Below are 19,099 nucleotides of genomic sequence, written 5' to 3'. Positions count from 1 at the left end.
AATTATGGGGATGCTAGGCCAAGACGGCCTCCGAATCACCCATGACTAGTTTGCTACCCAGCGAAATGAAGGTCTGAGGCCTAGATCAGCCCGGAAGGTTGGGGAAGGGACTGAAGAGAGATGACTTTCTCTAGGGTCTGTGTGCCCCCAGTCCTCGCCCCCCCCCCCTTCTGGCTCCCACTTGGTAGCACCTTCCTGATCCCCTTATCTCTAAGGCGCTCAGGGAACACCCCCCCCCCCCCTCCGCCCCGCAGGAGCCTTCTGGGAAATGCTGCTCTGGCCGGCGAGGAACATGAGCCCTGCAGCCCCGGTAAGAAGCCTCTGGGATAGGAGGAAGGGCCCACTGGCAGGGCGGTGCCCTTTTCAAACAGGGGATCAGACCAGGAGCCTCTCAGGCCCTGACAGGTCTTGTCCTCTGAATGGCATCTTGGTGTTGCTTGTAGGTGGGGGTTTGTGGCTGAGCTAGTCAAGGAAGTGATCCTGGAGGGCAGTCTGAGGTGGTAGATCCAGAAACAGTCTTCTTTCCCCAGTTGGGTCCCCTTCAGTCCATTGTTGACTATCCTACAGGTGCCTTTCCCATCCACACATCCTCCCTCCCAACTCCTCATCTTGAAACCCCCAACCTCAAGCTCCAGTCACTGTGTCATAACATCCAAGCCCTTGAGCCTATCATCCAATGCCTTCGTGTTGTATCCTTGCAACCCCTGCAGCTTCATCGGCTACCACTCCCCATGCCCTCCACACCCCTGCACTCTACTTGCCAAACGCAGCTAAATACTGGACACTCTTTTTCAATCCTCACCCAAGGACATGCTTAGAGAGAGAGAGAAAGGGAAAGATCCATCTGTTGCCTTCACTATGTGTGCTTTCACTATGTGCTCCAACTGGGGATCGAACCCGCAACCTTTCCGTGCACAGGAGGAAGCTCATCCAACTGAGCCACTCTGGTGTGCCGCACTCTTTTAAACTTCCTTGGTTAGTGTGCACATGAGTCTCCTAGGTCTCCTTCTCATCCTTCGAAACCCTCCTCGGCCTCCTCTGGGAATCCTTGCTGAAGGAACGTCTTGGGCAAAGCCAGACTCTTCCCCCCCACTGTTAAATCACACCCTAATTGTGTGTTCACGTTGTCTCCCCGGCCAGACTGGAAGCTGGGAAAGAGAAGGGCCTTGTCGGATGCCTCTTTGCGTCCTCCACCAGTGCCCGGTGTAGTGCCCGGTACAAACTGAATATTGAGAAAACATGGTAAATCTAGGAGCCTGGCTTCTCCTTGCAGCTTTACTTTCTTTTCTTCCTAGCAAATGAGTTCAAGATTCTTAGAAAAAGGTATTTCATGATAAATAAGTGAACAAACAGCAAAACAAAATCGCAGGTGCGGCCTCTCACCTGTGCTCCGGGTCAGAATAGGGCACCACCCAGGGGCGGTTGCGCACGGCTGGGTTCCAGAGCCGCAGACTACAAGTCCCAGGAGGCCACAAAGGACCGCACGGCTCTCCGCGCCACGCCCCTCCCAGGGGGTAAGGCGGGCCGGAGGGCGGGGCTCAGGGGCAGCGAGTCCCGGGCCGGGCGTAGTCTGGAGAGTGATACGCCCCAGTAGCCCCGGGGCGCACAAAGCGCAGGCGCAGCGGGTTGGGTGGCAGCAGCATCCAGTAGCGGCTGTTTTGGCAGCAGCATCCTGCAACAGGTGTAGACAGGTGGGTGCATCAGGGGGAGGCCGGAGAGGGAGTTTGCTTGCACCTGGCCCTCTTGTCTTACCTGTGTCAGGGCTTGGAGGCGGGAGGGAGCGGCAGGAGAAGCAGGGACACGGCCGGGCCTGCCAGCCCAGGTGTGCCAGCCCTTGCTACGCAGCAAGTGGGGGAGGGGCAGAGGCACCTGATCGCAGGTAAGTTGCCCTTAGGAATAGAGGACACCTAGATTCCAATCCAAGTTCCATCACGTACATGAACAAGTCAGTGTACTTATCGCTCCGTTTGTGGATCTGCAAAATAGGAGTAAATATCCTACTTGTCTAACAGTTACAGTTGGGACAAGGTAAGGTGGTATAGTATGTGCAGTGGTTCCCAAACTTTGCTGCACGTTGAATCGGCTAGGGATCTTTAAAGACTACCAGTGCTTGCTTCCCACCCCCAGACATTCTGAATTAGTTTTTAATGGAGTATGACCTGGGCATCTGGAGTTTTTAAAGCTCCTGCTGGTATAATGGTTAGAAGCTAGGACTGCTGGGTGTGAGTCCTGGCTCCATTGCTTACTAGTCAAGTGGGTCTGCACAAATGACTGGACCTCTCCAAGCCCCAGTGTCCTGGGTGTAACAAGGTGCGTGGTGAGACTTCAATAAGGTAATAGACGAAAGCACTGAGACCTGTACCTGGCATAGTGCTCAGCCAGCCAGCTGCTGTTGAACCATTATTTTATGCGCTTTATGAACGGCTCAGATGAGGTTCAATTGTGAGGAGGCTTTTCTTATTACGAAGGTCCCTCGTTTGTTGCTGTGATTCTAATATTCTGTGCTGCCAGCATTTCAGAATCCCAGGGTTTCTAACATTTTATGAGTTACTCACTCCAACCTCTATCTGCCTCACAGTCACACCTCTACGGGTCTAGAAAGAAAGGCCAGGAACAGGGGACCTGGCCAAGGTTATGGAACTGAGATTGGAATCCAGACTCCTGCCCCCACCCCCACCCCAGCACAGCGGTGGCTGCTCCGCTGACCCCACAGGACAGTGCTGCCATTCTCTGCCTGGAGCAGAGTGGGGAGGAGAGTGGGGAGGAGAAAGGCAGGCTTGCCTTGTTTGTTTACTTACACTCCTTTAAACCTTCCCTGTTCCCTGGGTGGTTCCCTCAGGGAGGACAGGCCTGGGGGCTTCTCTCCCCAGAGCTGCTCTGGAATTGCTGATGAGGCCTGTGTGTCTTGTGGCTCCTCTGACAGGTCCCGCCTGACTCCGTCCTGGGAAGTCCTTTTGAAGAAATGGCCCTGGTGAGGGGTGGCTGGCTGTGGAGACAGAGTGAGTGACCCTGGGCCAAGCCTTGTGCAGGGGAAGGAGTGAGGACAGTGGCTTATTGGGCCTGCCTTCTCCCAAGAAATCAGGCCCTTTAAAGTATATATATATATATATATATATATATATATATATATATATATATATATATATATAAATGTTTTTTATTGATTACTAGCAGTGGTTCTCAACCTTCCTAATGCCGCAACCCTTTAATACAGTTCCTTATGTTGTGGTGACCCCCAACCATAAAATTATTTTCATTGCTACTTCATAACTGTAATTTGGCTACTGTTATGAATCGTAATGTAAATATCTGATATGGTATATGTGTTTTCCGATGGTCACGACCCACAGGTTGAGAACCGCTGGATTAGAGAGAGAGAGAGGAAGGGAGAGGAAGAGAGAGAGAAACAGAGACAGACATTGATGTGAAAAACATCTATCAGTTGCCTCCCGTACACATCCCAACCTGGATGAAACCCCGAACCCCAGGAATTGAACTGGTGACCTCTGGGTGCACGGATGACACTCAACCAACTGAGCCACATGGCCGGAGCAAACCAGGCCCTTTTTATTCTCCCCACCTTTGTCCATGCTTTTCCCTGGCCTGGAATGTCCTTCCTATTCCTCACTGCCTGGTAAACTTCTGCTTATTCTTCAAGACCCAGCTCAGATGTCCCCTTCTGTGAGGAGCCTTCTCGCACTTTTCCTCTAACCCCCACCCCAGCCCATGCTGCAACACCAAACTGGGTTAGAGGCTCGCCTCTCTGATCCCCAGTGCCTCATCCACACCTATTATAGCATCAATCTCCCTATAACTGTCTTTACCTGTGGGTGCCACCTCCCCCCACCCTCCACCCCATGCAGGCCCCAGACTGTGAGCTCTTCAAGGGCAGAGACTGGCTTCGATCCTCTGTGAGTCCACACCACCCCAGCCCATGGCTGGCCACATAACAAGGCTCAGAACAAAATGAAAAATGCGCCTGTGCTTTGGAACCCATAAGGCTCTAAGAAGCTCTCTTGTGTCTTTGCCCTTTCTGTTAAGATTTACAACCACAAAATGTCTGAAGCTAGGGCTCAGCTTCCAGACCCATGCTCTGATCAGAGTCATGATCTTAGCAAGAGCTCTTCTGGGCTAGGAGCCCCCTAATCCCCGCCATGACCTATTCTCAGTTCATTTGGTTCAGGAAACACTGAGTCCAGGTCCAGCTGTGGACCCTGCCCGCCCGCCCATCTGACGGAAGAGGCAGACACTACATGAATGACCATCACACAAGTCAGAGATAAGAGCTAAGACAGAGGCTTAGGGTAGGGAGAAGTCTTTGCCTTTAAAGAGACTTGGGGGATTAGCCTTGGAACCCCTCAAGGGAGGAATCAGATCGCTCATTTGCCATTCAAAATGGTTATGGAGCCCCTGCCATGTGTTAGGCCTAATGGGAGGCAATGGGTGAGCAAGACAGAAAGAGGACCTGTCGTCATTTCAGGGAATAGACAAGGGTGCTTGCAACTCCCAGGGACTGGGGCCAGGGGACTCAGGGAGCCCATCCAGGGCTCTGGCCCCCAGCAGGCCCTGCGATCAGCCTGCCTGGCGGGTCTGGAATATCTCACAGGCTCTATCCTTCGCCGCTGGAAACGGAACTGGTTCGCTCTGTGGCTGGATGGGACCCTGGGCTACTACCATGACGAGAATGCGCAGGACGAGGAGGACCGTGTGCTTATCCGCTCCAATGTTCGCAACATAAAGATCGGCCAGGAGTGCCAGGGTGAGAAGCCCTCTCCTTTCGGGCACTGTGACTATGAGTACGGCCCTCCCATCGTGTCTGTCCCAGAACACATGCATTGCAAGGGGCTGTGCCCCATGGGGACCCCTTATCTGTGTGTCTGCCTTCAGATGTGCAGCCCCCAGAGGGCCGGAGCCGAGATGGGCTGCTGACTGTGAGTCTACGGGAAGGCTCCCGCCTGCACCTGTGTGCGGAGACGCAGGATGACGCCATGTGAGTTGCTCCCAGGAGAGGATGGGATGGTATCCTAGGGAGTGTGATCAGACGCCTGCTCCTCGCTGGGCCTTCTGGTTCCCTGACATGAGGAAGAGGGGACAGACAGGCCAGTCAGGTTGGTGGGGGTTGGAGGGGGGGATTTGATGGCCCATGGTGATTGGTAAGGTACCCCGGTGGACTGCTGGGGGAGGCGTGTGCACACCTGCCTCAAGTGTGTGGCCCCTGATCATTCAGAGTCAGGCCTTTCGCAGTCTCTGAGGTGAGCCCTCACTTAGGAGCGATACAAAGGAACAGAGCCCTGCGGCATCCTCAAAGGACCCTCCTTCTGAGATGAGGTCCTGGTTGGAGACGGATCTAAGGAGCGGACCCTGACCTGCCTAACAGAGGCCGCCTTCCATATCATGGGGGGCCCCCAATGTCAGACTCAGGTCCACACTGTGAGACTGGCTGGATCTTCAGGCACCGGCTGCTCACTCACATTCTTTCCCTTCCTACCCTCTGGCAGAGGGTCAGGTGGCCTTTGCATTGTAGGAGAGTAAATGAGACGGGGTGTGTGGGAGTGGGGGAAGCTGAGCTCTGGGTAGACAAAGCACAGAGCTGCCTTGTCCACCCGACAGGTGCCATGGCAACCAACAAAAGCCCAATTGTCCTGTGTCCACTGGGCCTTTCCAGGGCTCTGGGGTCAGAGTGTTGGGGAACTGTTTGTAGGTTTTGGATGAGGGAAGGGGGGCGGGCACTGCAGCCAGAGAACCAGCCTAGCTAGGCATGTCAGAGTCTGAAGGCCCCGAGGAGACCCCCGGCCCAGCTGTCTGTTGTCTGCATGGGGAAACTGGACCTTCTAAAGGGTGAAAACTATGGACTACGAATGAATTACGAGGCTCCAGCTCAACTGAGGGCTCTGTCCATGTGACTGGGGCAGGGGAGGGGGTCACCTTTGATGTTCAAAGGATCTTACCCTCCCCCCCAAACTGGGGCAAGAGTCTGGGTGAGGGAATTAAATCTAAAATGGAGGGGCTCATCGCCCTTCTTCCAACCCTCCCTCATAGTGTGGTGGGGTTTGCTTTGCAGAGCTTGGAAGACTGCGCTGCTGGAGGCGAATTCCACCCCGGTGAGCCCCGATCCCCGCCTTCTCTCCTCCCCACCCCTACCTGCCATGGAATCATGGGTGATTCAGACTCGGTCTCCGCCTGCCAGGAGTTCTCAGTTCCCATAGACAGTCAAACCTGGGTTCTCAAACGACTCCCATCTGGAACAATTTGGTTCATGGGAAAAATGTCTCGGTCCTTGAATAAAACTTCAGTTCTGGACCTGACAACCCTTTCATGCTGATATATCAGCATGCCAAAAAGCATCTCTCAGGCCACAAGCAAAGGAGAGAATTGGAGTCTACTGCTAAACCTTGCATTGTTAACATCTCAGGAAATTGTGCTGTGAATATTTCTTTTTGTGGGTTTTTTTTGTTTGTTTGTTTTTGCTGGCAAAATGGACAACGAGCACAATTTTAAAACATAAAGGGGCCATCAAGAGTGCTAATGTTGCTAGGGGTGTGAAAGAAACAGTGATCACAGGCCACTGAAGAGTTAGAAAAATTGTTGATTTGGATAAACAAAAAGCAGTTAGCCAGTGACAGCATTTTGAGGCAGCAACATGTGATGAAAAAGGGAAGATCACATGCTGACTTCCTGAAAGGCCCCTGGAAAAGTGCTACAAGTGGTTCACTGAAGGCGAGTAGGGGTTCAGTAAATGTAAGAAAAGAAGTGTTTGTTTATAGGTTAAACAGTACATTAGACATGGACTGTATATAAGAAAGGTTAAAACAGGGAATCATGCCCTAGCCGGTTTGGCTCAGTGGATAAAGCATGGGCCTGTGGACTGAAGGGTCCTGGGTTTGATTCTGGTCAAGGGCATGTACCTCTGTTGCAGGCTCCTCCCTGGCCCCGGCCCTGGTCGGGGCTCATGCGGGAGGCAACCAATCGATGTGTCTCTCTCAAATCGATATTTCTCTCTGTCTTTCCCTCTCTCTTCCACTCTCTAAAAATCAATGAAAAAATATCCTTGGGTGAGGATTTAAAAAATAAAAATAAAAATAAATTAGCTATACCATTTTAAAAAAATAAGCGCTACATTATAAAAAAAGCAAAAACAAAAACAAAAACGGAATCATCTGGGGGTCTGGAACAAATTAATTCAATTTACATTATTTCTAATAGGAAAAAATGATTTGGTTTTTGAACAAATAGCTTTCTCGAATAGCCTTCCAGAATGAATTAAGTTTGAGAACTGAGGTGCCACTGTATGTGAGTGAATTGACTTGTGCAGACTCTGATGCCCTGAGTCTCAGATAGGAAAGGACAGAAGATGGTTCACTGGTGCTCAGAGGAGGGGAGAGAGGCCTCCAAGAAGGGGATGGCATGTGAGCTGGGGGAAAGGAACTGTCTTTTATTGAGCAACTATTATGTGCCAGGTGCGGTACAGATGCAATTCCAGCTATTCCTCATCAGTCCTCTCTGCAGATGATGACTGAGTTTCATTCATGTACACAGCAAACGTTTACTGACTTTCTACTACATGCCAGGCACTGTGCCAAGGGCGAGGGATCAGAGGTGAGCTCTGGAGATGTGGGCCCTGCCCTCCTGGACTCAGCCTACTGGGAAGCCAGATGTGAAGCAACTAATTATACGGTTGTTTGTTCCATTGCAATGGTGGTAACTGCTCTAATAGAGACATGCAGTGTACATTCAGTTTGTGGCCACCCTGGAGGCCTGATTCAGATGGGAGTTCAGACAAGGCTTACACTGAGACCTGAAGTATACACAAATAGACTGGGTGAAAGGGGTGGGGTGGGGTGAATGGAACAGCTTTCCAGGAGGAGGGAACTGCATGTGCAAAGGCCCTAGAGCAGCGGTTCTCAACCTGTGGGTCGCGACCCCTTTGGGGGTTGAACGACCCTTTCACAGGGGTCGCCTAAGACCATCCTGCATATCAGATATTTACATTGCGATTCATAACAGTAGCAACATTACAGTTATGAAGTAGCAACGAAAATAATTTTATGGTTGGGTCACGACATGAGGAACTGTATTTAAAGGGCCAGAAGGTTGAGAACCACTGCCCTAGCGGGATTAAGACTTTGGCAAGTTGAAGAACAAAAAGAAGGCTGGGTGGTGGGAGCTCAGGGGGTGAGCGGGCAGTGGGGAAGGAGGGTGGCAGGGCATGGCGGGCTGTGTTAAGGATGTTTCTCCGAAGAGCATCAGGAAGTCATTGGAAGTTTTTAAGCAGAGCGATGGCACGAATAGGTCAGACGAGATTTGTGTTTTTAAAAAGATAGTCGGGCTGGTAGGTAGGAAACAGGTAGTAGAGGGTAAAAGTGAATCCTGGAGACCAGTTAGAAGGCTGGGACAGTGTCCAGGTGACTGGCTGGAGGACTGGACTAAGGCCTTGCTGGCGGAGAGAAGCTGACGAGGATAAGGCATGTTTAAGAGGTGGAGCCAACAGAACTTCATGAGGTGTGGGTTTGAGGAGCTGTCCAAAGCCCCTAGCTCAATAGTGGCCCACCTTGCCTTGACCCCCATCTGCCTGTCTCCAGATTCCATGCTTGCTCCTTCTATCTGTGGTACAGTGGGGAAAACTGGGGTGCATTTAGAAACCCCTTCAGACCTGATATAGATATAAAAGGTCTTAATAAAACATAACATTAAAAAACAAAGAACCCCCCTCAGGCATCTACCTTCTGAGCGCCGGGCATGCCGATGAGCACCTGACATCGGTTATATCATTTAAACTTCCAACAACGCTGGTAGGGGGTGATGTTTTCAGCCCCATTTTACAGATAGGGAAGCTAAAGTTCAGAGGGAGTGATGTGTCCAAAGTCTCATAATTTTAAGTCAGTGAAAAAGCCTGTTTTGGAATCCAGGTCAGTGTGAGATTTTGAGGGAAATTGCATGAGCAGAGGCAGGGAGGTGACATGTGCACTTGTGTGTATGTGCGCACGTGTGTATCAGGGCCAGGAGTCTGGCCTGGCTGGAGGGTAATGTGCGGAGGGAAAGATGACCTCTGAGGAGCTATGTCACTAAGGGCCTTGAAGTCCAGTTAAAGGAACGGAGCTTTACCCCAGGGTTGTGGGGAGCAGTAAAGCTCACTAAGCAGGAAGGGATGTGGTCAAACTTTGGGGAGCAGACTCACGCTTCTGGGTGAAGGCTGGATTAGAGGAAGCTAGGAGTGAGGAGGCTGGGCAGTGGTCAGTAAGATGGAGGTGGAGGGACCCCAGTTGGGCTAAACTGGCTCTGAGCTCCAAATCCCCCTTATACAGGCCAAATCAGTCCCTCCTGAGAGACGGAAGGAAGGAGGTGAGAGCTGACCGTTCTGCACTCTGTGACTCTATGAAGCTGCCTTGACCCTTCTCTTCCTGCCCCCCTTCCTGCTGCTCTGCTTACCACACCTCTCTGCTCTGACCCTCTACCCCACCCCTCACTGCTCTACACACACACACCCCTCCGGTCCCAGAGCTTCTCAAGGGGGGTGTGTTTGTGTCTCTGTGTCTTTGTACCAGTGTCTGCCTGTCTGAGTGTTCATGCCTGTGTGTGGGGGCTTCTCTGTCTTGTACCTATGCAGGAGTGACCTGCACTTTCTCTCTTCACATGTTGCAGGTTTGTACCCTCCTCTGGGTGGAGGTTCTAGGGAACACAGGGCCAGGGGCAAGGCTGGGGGGGGGGTCAGTGAAGGGGGCAGGTGGCTGGAAGGGCAGGTCCTAGCTGTTTTGTCCTCCCTGGAGACGGGAGCCTCAGCAGCCCGAAACACGTGAAGGTGGGCTAATTCTGGAGAGATGCTACTGATCCTTCTTCCCTGGGTAACTTTGGCAAAATCACCCCCCTCCGTGTCTCCCCCCTTTACCATGGGTGAGGAGGAAGAAGACACCCCCAGCCCCTGCCCAGCTGGCAGAGGGCTCTGGCAGGGCCTATTAAGAACTCTGAGTCTCTCCAGATGTAGAGCCTCTGATAACTCCTTCCTCCCCCTTCTTGGGTTTCTGTGGCCTGAGCAGGCCCCAGCTGGAGCCACCGTCCCTCCCAGAAGCCGCCGGGTTTGCCCCAAGGTCAGGTGTGTGACCAGCTCGTGGAGCCCCTGTAATGTTGAGAGGCGAATCTGGGTAAGTGCTGACTTAGCCCTTCTTGCCTCCATCCTGGCCACCAGGATGTGCCTCCCAAACTGGGCCTGGTCACATCCCTTCCTGGCTCACAAACATTCCTTGGCTCCCGTCATCCATTGGACACCAACCACAACCCTGCTTTCAAGGCCTCGGGATCTGGCCTGAGCCAGTCTTGCCTACACAGGCCCCTCATCTCCTGTGCTCCAACTGCTTTGCTGTACCCTCTGTCCTGGCTGCTCTAGACCTTTCTTTCTTCCCAGCCTTTGCACATGCTGTTCTCTCTGCTGTGAAAACACTTCGTTTCCATATTCACTTGAGAAACTGATGTTTATCCTCTAAGACCCACTCCAAAGGCTGCCACCTCCTCAGGGAGGACTCCCAGACCTCCAGGCACCATCACTCCCTCCCACATCTCCCTGCACTGATGCTCAGCACTGTCTTCATTCTGCCTGGTTTCCATCCTGGTTATTTCTCTTTGTTCTCTCATGAGACCTGGAACGTCCTCCAAGGCAAGGACCTGGTCTGATCAGCTCTGCCCTATGGAGCCTGGCACAGTGCTGGGTATAGAGCAGGTCAGTGACTACTCAGTGATGGAGAGACAGTCTATTCTGACCCTCCTTATTCCTGGTGCACAAGGTCAGGCACAAGTAGGCCCAAGGCAATGTTTACTGAATGAGCAAACAAGTGAATGGACAAAGGGAGGGAGGAAGAAGTGAAAAGCCTATTATGGGATATTATCATTTAGTCCCTGTCTGTCTCCCTGCACACCCCCCGTGTTTCTGGAATGCAGGATTTAGGGATGAATCCTCTCTCTCCCCAGTGCTCAGCCAGGGCACGGGGGGGGGGGGGGGGGGGGCTGCCATAGAGTACCTGTGGTCTTATAGTCAACTGTGAGCTCCTTTTCTAGCACAGTGGTGATCAGTGTGGTTGTGCATTAGAATTGCTTAAGGACTTAAAAAAAACAACCCAGAAATGTTCAGATCTTACCTCTGGATGCTCTAATACCACAGGTTTGGCTTCTGGAAATCTGGCTTAAAAATTTCTCTTGGTGATTCTAATGTACAAGAACCACTGAGCCCAGAAGTACGAGGACCAGCCAGTTGCTTAGACGTGGCTCTGCTGGATTCTCACTGTGGCTCAGGAGTGGGCAGTATAGGACTGTCCCTGTTTACAGATGAGAAAATTGAAGCTCTGAGCTTAATTAATTCATCAGTAGCAGGGCTGGGACTTCCAGCCCAGTATTCTAAGGATCCGCAATTCCCAAACTATGATTCAAGTTTGTTTACAGTGGGGATTCCAAAAAATAGGATTTAAAAGATTGTAAACCACCCTGGCCAGTGTTGCTCAGTGGTGGAGTGTCAGTCCATGGACCAAAGGGTCTTGAGATCAATTCCCGGTCAAGGGCAAGTACATGGTTGCAGGTTTGTTCTGGCCCCGGCCAGGGGCGTGCAGGAAGCAACCAATTGATGTCTCACATTGATATTTCTCTCTCTCTTTCCCCATCCCTCCCATCCACTCTCTCTAAAGAACAAATTTTTTAAAATAAATGGAAAAAATATCCTCGGATGAGGATTTTTAAAAAAAGGCTGTGAATCTTTAAAATATTACAATAAGTACACAACAGTTTTTCTGAGGGAAGGGATCTATTTGCATATAACCTGAATCACATGACCCTGCCCCCACTCATAAAAGGGTCTAGGCCTGCAGAGACGGGAGGACCAGGAATCAAGTCCTTTGGTTCTTCTGTCCATGCGGTCTCGGGGGATACCCTGCCCCGTTGCCAGGTGACCCACATGACTTTACCTCTGAGCCTCCCAGGCCTGGAGGGCAGAAACAGGAGGCCCACAGGGACATGAAGTGGTGTTTTCCATTCTCTCCAGGGCTGACAGGGCCACTGGCTTCCTGTGCAGCTGCAGCGGTGTACACTCTGGACCTCAACTTCCCTACCGATAAAATTTGGGATCTGAGTGCTTAGATCTCTCTAGCCCCTTCTAGGCTTGGAGCTCAAGTCCTGGCCACCCCCTCCAGAAATCCCTATTGGATCGCCCTTGGGGAAGGAGCACAGTGAGGGAAGTCACTTGAGGCTGAGCTTTGTTTGTCTGAGTCTCCTGCATTGCCCTGGGTCTGGTCATTGTCCCTAGCTTGAAACTGGATTGATTGATGACCTTAGTTCCAGTCTGACCCTGTATTTGATTCACTTGAGATATATTCAGTATATTAGGCACCTGCCATGTTCCAATCAGGCCTGGTTAGACCCAGGCGCTGCCTTTGGTGGGATGAGAGGGTGTCTACAAGTCTGATGCGAGAAATTCACACTCACAGGGATACAAACAATGACACTACCAAGTGACTGGTGCTTTGCTGTGATGAGGAAACTCTAAGGCCAATGAGTGCCCAGATGGGAGCCCACCAGAACCTGAGGTTCAGGGAGAGTAATACTGGAGTTGACTCTGAAAGACAAGCTAGGTAGTTGAATAAAAAAAGGTGAGGAGGCAAGCTCCCCATCATTGGGAAATGGCATGGAGATTTGAGAACTCCCCTTTACAGCTGAGCTTGTGTTTTTTAACCTCCTTGAAGTCTATATTTTATTTTTTGTTAATCCTCACCCAAGGATTTTTTTTCTTCATTCATTGATATTTATAGAGTGGAAGGGAGGAGGGAGGGAGAAAGAGAAAAAGACGGAGATAAAAAATTCATGTGAGAGAGACACATCAATTGGTTGCCTTCTGCACCTACCCTGACCCAGTCGGGGATGGAACCTGCAACCTAGGTATGTGCCCTTGACCGTGAATCAAACCCAACACCCTTTGATGCATGGGCCAACATTCTAACCACTGAGAAACACTGGCCAGGGCTACAGCTAAACTTCTTGAAAGAGATGTCATGATATGTTGGTTCCATCCCTCACCTCTCAGTCATTCTTTAATTCCCTAGTCTGACTTCTTTTCCCAATCATGCCTCTAAAAGGTATTTTATCAAGGCCACCCACGGCTTCCAAGTTGCCAAAACTAATGGCTTATTCTCTTGGCACTAGCCAAAAAGATGGACAAAAGAGCATATTTAGAAGATAAAGTCATGTGACCTGATGGCTGATATGATGTGGAAGATGAGTGTATGAAGACAAGGGTGCCAACATGATGTCTTGGTTTGAGTGCAGAGTGGTGGCATTTAGAGATAAGAATTTACAGAAGAGCAGGTTGGGGGGGATGAAAGCATGATGAAATCACTTTGAGATGGGTGGAGTTTAAGACACCTGGACTTCAAAGGAGAGTTGGACCATTCAGGTGTGAAGCCCAGTTAGAAAGAGATATAGGGTGGAAGGGTGGCCAAGGAGGAGCCAGGAGAGAAGGGGATTCTGCCCCCTCTCCAGGTCTGCTCTCTGTAAGTAAAATGAGGGGCTTGGACTAGGAGCTACTATTTAATTCAGCATATATTTATTCTTAGCATACACTAGACCAGTGGTTCTCAACCTTCTGGCCCTTTAAATACATGTTCCTCATGTTGTGACCCAACCATAAAATTATTTTCGTTGCTACTTTATAACTGTAATGTTGCTACTATTATGAATCGTAATGTATATATCTGATATGCAGGATGGTCTTAGGCGACCCCTGTGAAAGGGTAGTTTGGCCGCCAAAGGGGTCGCGACCCACAGGTTGAGAACCACTGCACTAGACCCTGCTGGTGACACACATCAGAGTCCTTGCCTACGGGTAGCTTACATTTGGGGTGCAAGCAGGAAAGGCCCAGAGGAAGGCTAGGAATAAGAGGCACAAGCATAGCTCACAGAGAACTCAGAAAGAAAGGATTCCTGAAGGGCTTCCTGGAGTGGGTGACTTTTGAGTTAGGCTTGGAGGGGTTGGTAAAAATAATGGGAAGAGAAGGGGGCAGGGAGTGCATTCCTCCCTCCCGGAGAACATTGGCCATTTTCTGAGCCTCCATCCCTAGCTCTGTGGTAACGTGGAGATAATAATGACTGTGGTAAGGAACAGAGGAGGTAACTGTGGACACCTCCCTCAGGCCTGGTACATGGTGGATGCTCAATAATACTTTAATTACTTCCTTTCCCTACTGGATCAATTCCATTCCTTCCTCCCAAGCCCTCTTTTATTTCCTGGGCCTGGGGCTTGGCCAGGACTCCCGCTCCATGACTAGGAGAGTAGAGAAATTCATCGGGTTTCTCTAAATCAGTGGTTCTCAACCTTGGCTGCACATTAGAATCACCTGGGAATCTTTTTAAAATCCTGATTTCTGGGCCTCATCCTCCGGAAATTCTGTTTCTTTGTTACTAATGTGGCCCCACCCCATAACAAAGAAACAATTTCCGGAGGATGAGGCCCAGAAATCAGGATTTTAAAAAGATTCCCAGGTGATTCTAATGTGCAGCCCAGGTTGAGAACCACTTGCTCTAAATGGAATCTTTGGAGAGCTGCTAGCAAATATCAGACTATCTATGAAGGAAGTTGGAAGCCATGGAGAATTATTTTGAACATGCTTTTTTAATATGTTTTAATTGATTTTTTTTAAGGGCGAGGGAGAGAGAGAGAGACATTAATAAGAGAGAACTATCATTCGGCTACCTCCTGCACACCCCTACTGGGGATCAAGCCCACAATCTGGGCACATGCCCTGACCAGGAATCACACTGGTGACCTCTTGGTGCATGGGATGACGCTCAATCCACTAAGCCACACCAGCCGGCACCATGGAGAATTTTTGATTTGGGGAGTGCTGGTTGGGAGGCCGGGGCAGAAAATGGCCTCACTAGGACCTGGATGAGGCTGAGCTTTAGAATACAAGGACCCTGGCCTGGTGGAGAGGCAGGGCTTTTCTCCATGAGTTTGCTGGCCCTTGGGGACCCAATTCTAAACTTGGGGAGGCAGCCCCATGGGTCCAGAGGGGCTTGAGCTGGGTGTAGTGGGTACGGCATCAAACCCGGGCCAGGGAATTCCCAGGCAGCTAACCTGGCAGGGCTCCCCAGGTGCGTATCTACAGCCCGTACCAGGACTACTATGAGGTGGTGTCCCCCAACGCGCACGAGGCCACATATGTTCGAAGCTACTATGGACCGCCCTACGGACAGCCCTACCCAGGTAAGTTTCTGGCCCGCCCAGCTTCCTGCTTCCATCCAGGGCCAGGCCCGGGTCAGGCCCCACCCTTTTAGTGACCAAGGATTTTCTCAGGCAGAACCCTCCACAGGGCCCTCCCCAACCCCAAACGCGGACTAGCACTTGTGTTAGAGCCCCTTCCCATCCCAGGGCGGACTCACGTCTCCAGGTCGCCTTTTTCTCAGGCCGCTCAATACCCGTTCCTGCGCTGGTAATGACCCCTGGTGGCTAATGCGGGAATGGCAGCCCCCCTCCCCCATGTGGTCTGGAGGTTCTTGGAGATCCCGGGGTTTCCTTGCCTTTCCATCCTAGCCCAAATCCACAGCAGACCCAAGGCCTGGAAGCCGTGGGGCGGGCCGCACTTCTTTCCCACGTTAAGGCCTCAGTTTCTCCGACTCGGGAACAGAGCAGTGGGCTCAGCGCCTTTCTTGGGGTCGGGCTGAAGTCAAGCGGGAGGAGCGGAGCGACGTTCGCCCTGTTCCCTCGTCTCTCCGCAGGCCCCGGAGGCGTAACGCACGTGGTAGTGCGGGAGGATCCCTGCTACAGCTCGGGAGCCCCGCTGGCCATGGGCATGCTCGCGGGGGCGGCCACCGGTGCGGCGCTGGGCTCGCTCATGTGGTCGCCCTGTTGGTTCTGAGCCCTGAGTCTCAGCGCGTGGACCCTGCGCATAGTTTGCTCCTTGCCCCACCCCTCCACCCAAGCCCTGCCCAACTTTGGCCTCTTCCTATTAGCCATGCGAAGCTTGGATCTCCCCCTCCTACTCCCCACCCTCAACCCCAACAAGGGAAGAAGCTACCATCCGAGGCACAAACGTTAACTAAAAATCCTTGTCTCTACTGCCAGACACCCCAGAAATCCATTATAGACACACGGAGATATTTGCCCCAAACACAACAGGGCACACAAAAACAACTCCTGTGGCTTCAAGTTTCCCAGGTGCTGGAGACACTGAAGTCAGGTTCTTCCTGGGGCGGCTCCAGGCCTGGTGGGGGAAAACAGCTGTACACACTTGACGATGCAGTTATCAGTCCTTTGACAGTAAGAGGGCAGAGAGTGAGGAATGCAGGCTAGAAGTAAGGTTGTTGGCCAGAGTGCAGAGCCATGACCATCATGGCATATCAAAGAAATTAAAGGGGCTGAGGGAGGGAGACAGGGGTCAGATCATTATACCCCTCTAGGTTAAGAAGGTTGCTGAGTAAGGGGGAGGCGTGAGGTTTCTTTAGAGGAAGTTTCATAATAAATGAATATATTGCCTGTTGTTTTTTTTAACACATACCCAAACCCCAGACACTGTACATTTAGCCCCATCCTTCCCACTACCAGCTTACTGGGTTCCCTGTTCCCTCAGTGTCCAGAAAACACCTGTTTGGACCTCCAGCCCTAGGATCCTCCATCAGGAAATGCATTTCTGCTCCCCAGAGGCTTGGCCCTGTGCCCTCAGCTGTGGCTATCACCCTCTTAGGTTTTGTCTCCTCCTTCACTCTGGGAAAGATGGCAGTGTTCACTTCTGGGGCATAATCTACCTTTGTCTCAGCTCAGAAGGCCCCCCACATGTGCCTCCCTGCTGGTTGTCCAGTAGTCTCCCCATCTGGTCTCTTTCCAGTCTCCTGTCCCAAACACCACAGAAATGCTTATGTTCCTGCCCAGTAGCCAGAGTAGCCTGCAAAAGTTCCCCTGGAGGTTAGGGCTCCAGTGCCCTACTGCAGAGACTAATAAAGATGTGTTGGCCCTAGCCCTGGCTCTGGCTGTTTGTTCCCCCTGGGCCCTGTCCCCTAGGGACCCTAGGGCCTAGGTCATCTCCATGACTCAGCACCTACGAGTGCTTTCTCTGGTGTAGTGAGAAGTGTGGGTTCTGAGGTCAGGTAGAACTCGTGAGAGCATGTTAGCTGAGCAGTTTGGGGCAAATAACCTTTCTGATTCTTGCTTTCCCTCCCCCCGCCCATAAGGTAGCAAGCTGAAGTTGGCTATCCCTGAGGGCTCAAGAGAGAGGCTATTATCAGGGTGTCTGTCATCTGAGCTAATGGGTGAGCCTGCTTTCTGCGAGTTCTGTAGTGTTGGGATCTTTCCCAATACGTTCTTGTCCTTCTACAGTGAGTTGGTCCCAGAGACCAGGTTGTCAGGGAAGGAAATACAACCATCTTGCATCAGGTCTTTTGAGGCTGCAGGTGATCTGGGAAAGATGGTCTAAAACAACAAGGCTCTGAGAAGGGATGGGTGGTGTCTGAAAGGAAAGTTAGGGCACTGCTCCCAGAAGTAGGATAAACAGATGTGAGATGGGTGGCAAAAACCTCAGGTGTTCACTTCAGCCATATTCCTAGATAAATCAACTGAGAGGAGGGAGACGTCAACATCGATTCAATGAGGTAAGAGAGGAACACGGTGCCTCTGAGGAGGAGGTATCCAACTCTAAGGGAACTGGGGAAAGCTTTGGGAGAGGAAGTAAAAATTCTGGGTGAACCTTGCAGGATGAGTAAGAGCTTGCCAAGTACAGAAGGGAGAGCTTTCCACACAGAAAGAACAGATGGAAGAAATGGCATGAACAAAGGCCTTGGAACACATTGGCCTTGAGAGCACTATGAAGTTCAGAAAACAGTCTGATGTCACAGCAAGTTGTATGGTGGGAGGGGGTGGTGAATGTGGCCAGGTTATAAAGAACCTCCCACAGCTGGGTTTAAGGGCTCTTTTCTTTGTGCCTCTACAGCTTCAGGGTTACCATTTACCATCATCCTGATAACACTATGGTTAACACTCACCCCACTGTACAGGGCAAGAGGGATGCAAATGGATGCTCCAAATGCAGTTCGCTTCAAAATCTCTCCACTAACAGTATTGCGGCATGAATTTTTATCTTCCAGCTGTCCAACAATTATAAAATTACCAGAGGCCCAGTGCACAAATTCATGCACAGGTGGGGTCCCTCTGCCTGGCCGGCGACCGGGGCCATCTCGCCCAGTCCTGCTCAGGGCCGATCGGGGTGGCTGGCTGGGAGGAGGAACCATGGGAGGTTGGCTGTGGGAGTGCACTGACCACCAGGGGGCAGCTCCTGCATTGAGTGTTTGTCCCCTGGTGGTCAGTGTGCGTCATAGCTACCAGCTGGCCAGCCTTAACGGTCACTTAGGTTTTTATATATATAAACTAGAGGCCTGGTGCACAAACATTTGTGCACTGGGAGGGGGGGTCCCTCAGCCAGGCCTGCACCTCTCTCAGTCCAGGACCCCTCGGGGATGTCCACCTGCTGGCTTAGGCCTGCTCCCCAGGGAACTGGGCCTAAGCTGGCAGTCAGACATCCCTCTGGCAGCCCAGGAGCCCTTGGGGGATGTCCAGCTGACAGCTTAGGCCAGTGGGCCTAAGCTGCAGTAGGACATCCTTAGCGCTGTCAAGGTGGGAGAGGCTCCCACCACTGCCACTGAGCTCGCAGCCGTCAGCCCGGCTTGTGGCTGAGTGGAGCTCCCCCTGTAGGAGCACACCAACCACGAGGGGGCAGCTCCTGCATTGAGCGTCTGCACCCTGGCGGTCAGTGCATGTCATAGTGACCCGTTGTTCCACCATTAGGGTCAATTTGCATATTACCCTTTTATTATATAGGATTCTTGAAGAGAAACGTTAACCCTCACAGATAACACAGTCTAATCTGGAGGTGCCCCATGAACCACATCTGGCTCACCCATTTGTTTGGTCAGCACAGTATTTTTTACCAATTTTTAAATTAAAATGTGATACCACTATACACCCACCTAAATTTCTAAAGGTGAAAAAGACAACATTAAATACTGATATATATTTATTGATTTCAGAGAGGAAGGGAGAAGGAGAGAGAGAGAGAAATAATGAGAGAAAATCATTCATCGGCTGCCT

At 51.4% G+C, this 19,099-nt stretch overlaps 1 protein-coding gene across 3 annotated transcripts; it reads left to right on the top strand.

Moving 5' to 3' along the window:
• Positions 1-246: 246 nt before the first annotated feature.
• PLEKHB1 (pleckstrin homology domain containing B1) lies at positions 247-16,976 on the top strand. Of its 3 annotated transcripts, none has more exons than XM_059708498.1 (8): positions 247-310; positions 2,924-2,999; positions 4,607-4,759; positions 4,888-4,990; positions 6,062-6,101; positions 10,032-10,136; positions 15,118-15,229; positions 15,742-16,976. In XM_059708498.1, exons 1-8 carry the CDS (start codon positions 269-271, stop codon positions 15,879-15,881), a joined length of 771 nt encoding a protein of 256 aa, XP_059564481.1. In that variant the 5' UTR covers positions 247-268; the 3' UTR covers positions 15,882-16,976. The 3 variants fall into 3 exon arrangements, with proteins under 3 accessions (XP_059564481.1, XP_059564482.1, XP_059564483.1); XM_059708500.1 differs by lacking the exon at positions 247-310 and adding an exon at positions 1,536-1,691; XM_059708499.1 differs by lacking the exon at positions 10,032-10,136.
• The last annotated feature ends 2,123 nt before the right edge of the window (positions 16,977-19,099 follow it).

Source organism: Myotis daubentonii, chromosome 9, assembly GCF_963259705.1.
Source record: "Myotis daubentonii chromosome 9, mMyoDau2.1, whole genome shotgun sequence".
Taxonomy (NCBI): Eukaryota; Metazoa; Chordata; class Mammalia; order Chiroptera; family Vespertilionidae; genus Myotis; species Myotis daubentonii.
This window is presented reverse-complemented; position numbering and strand designations above follow the sequence as displayed.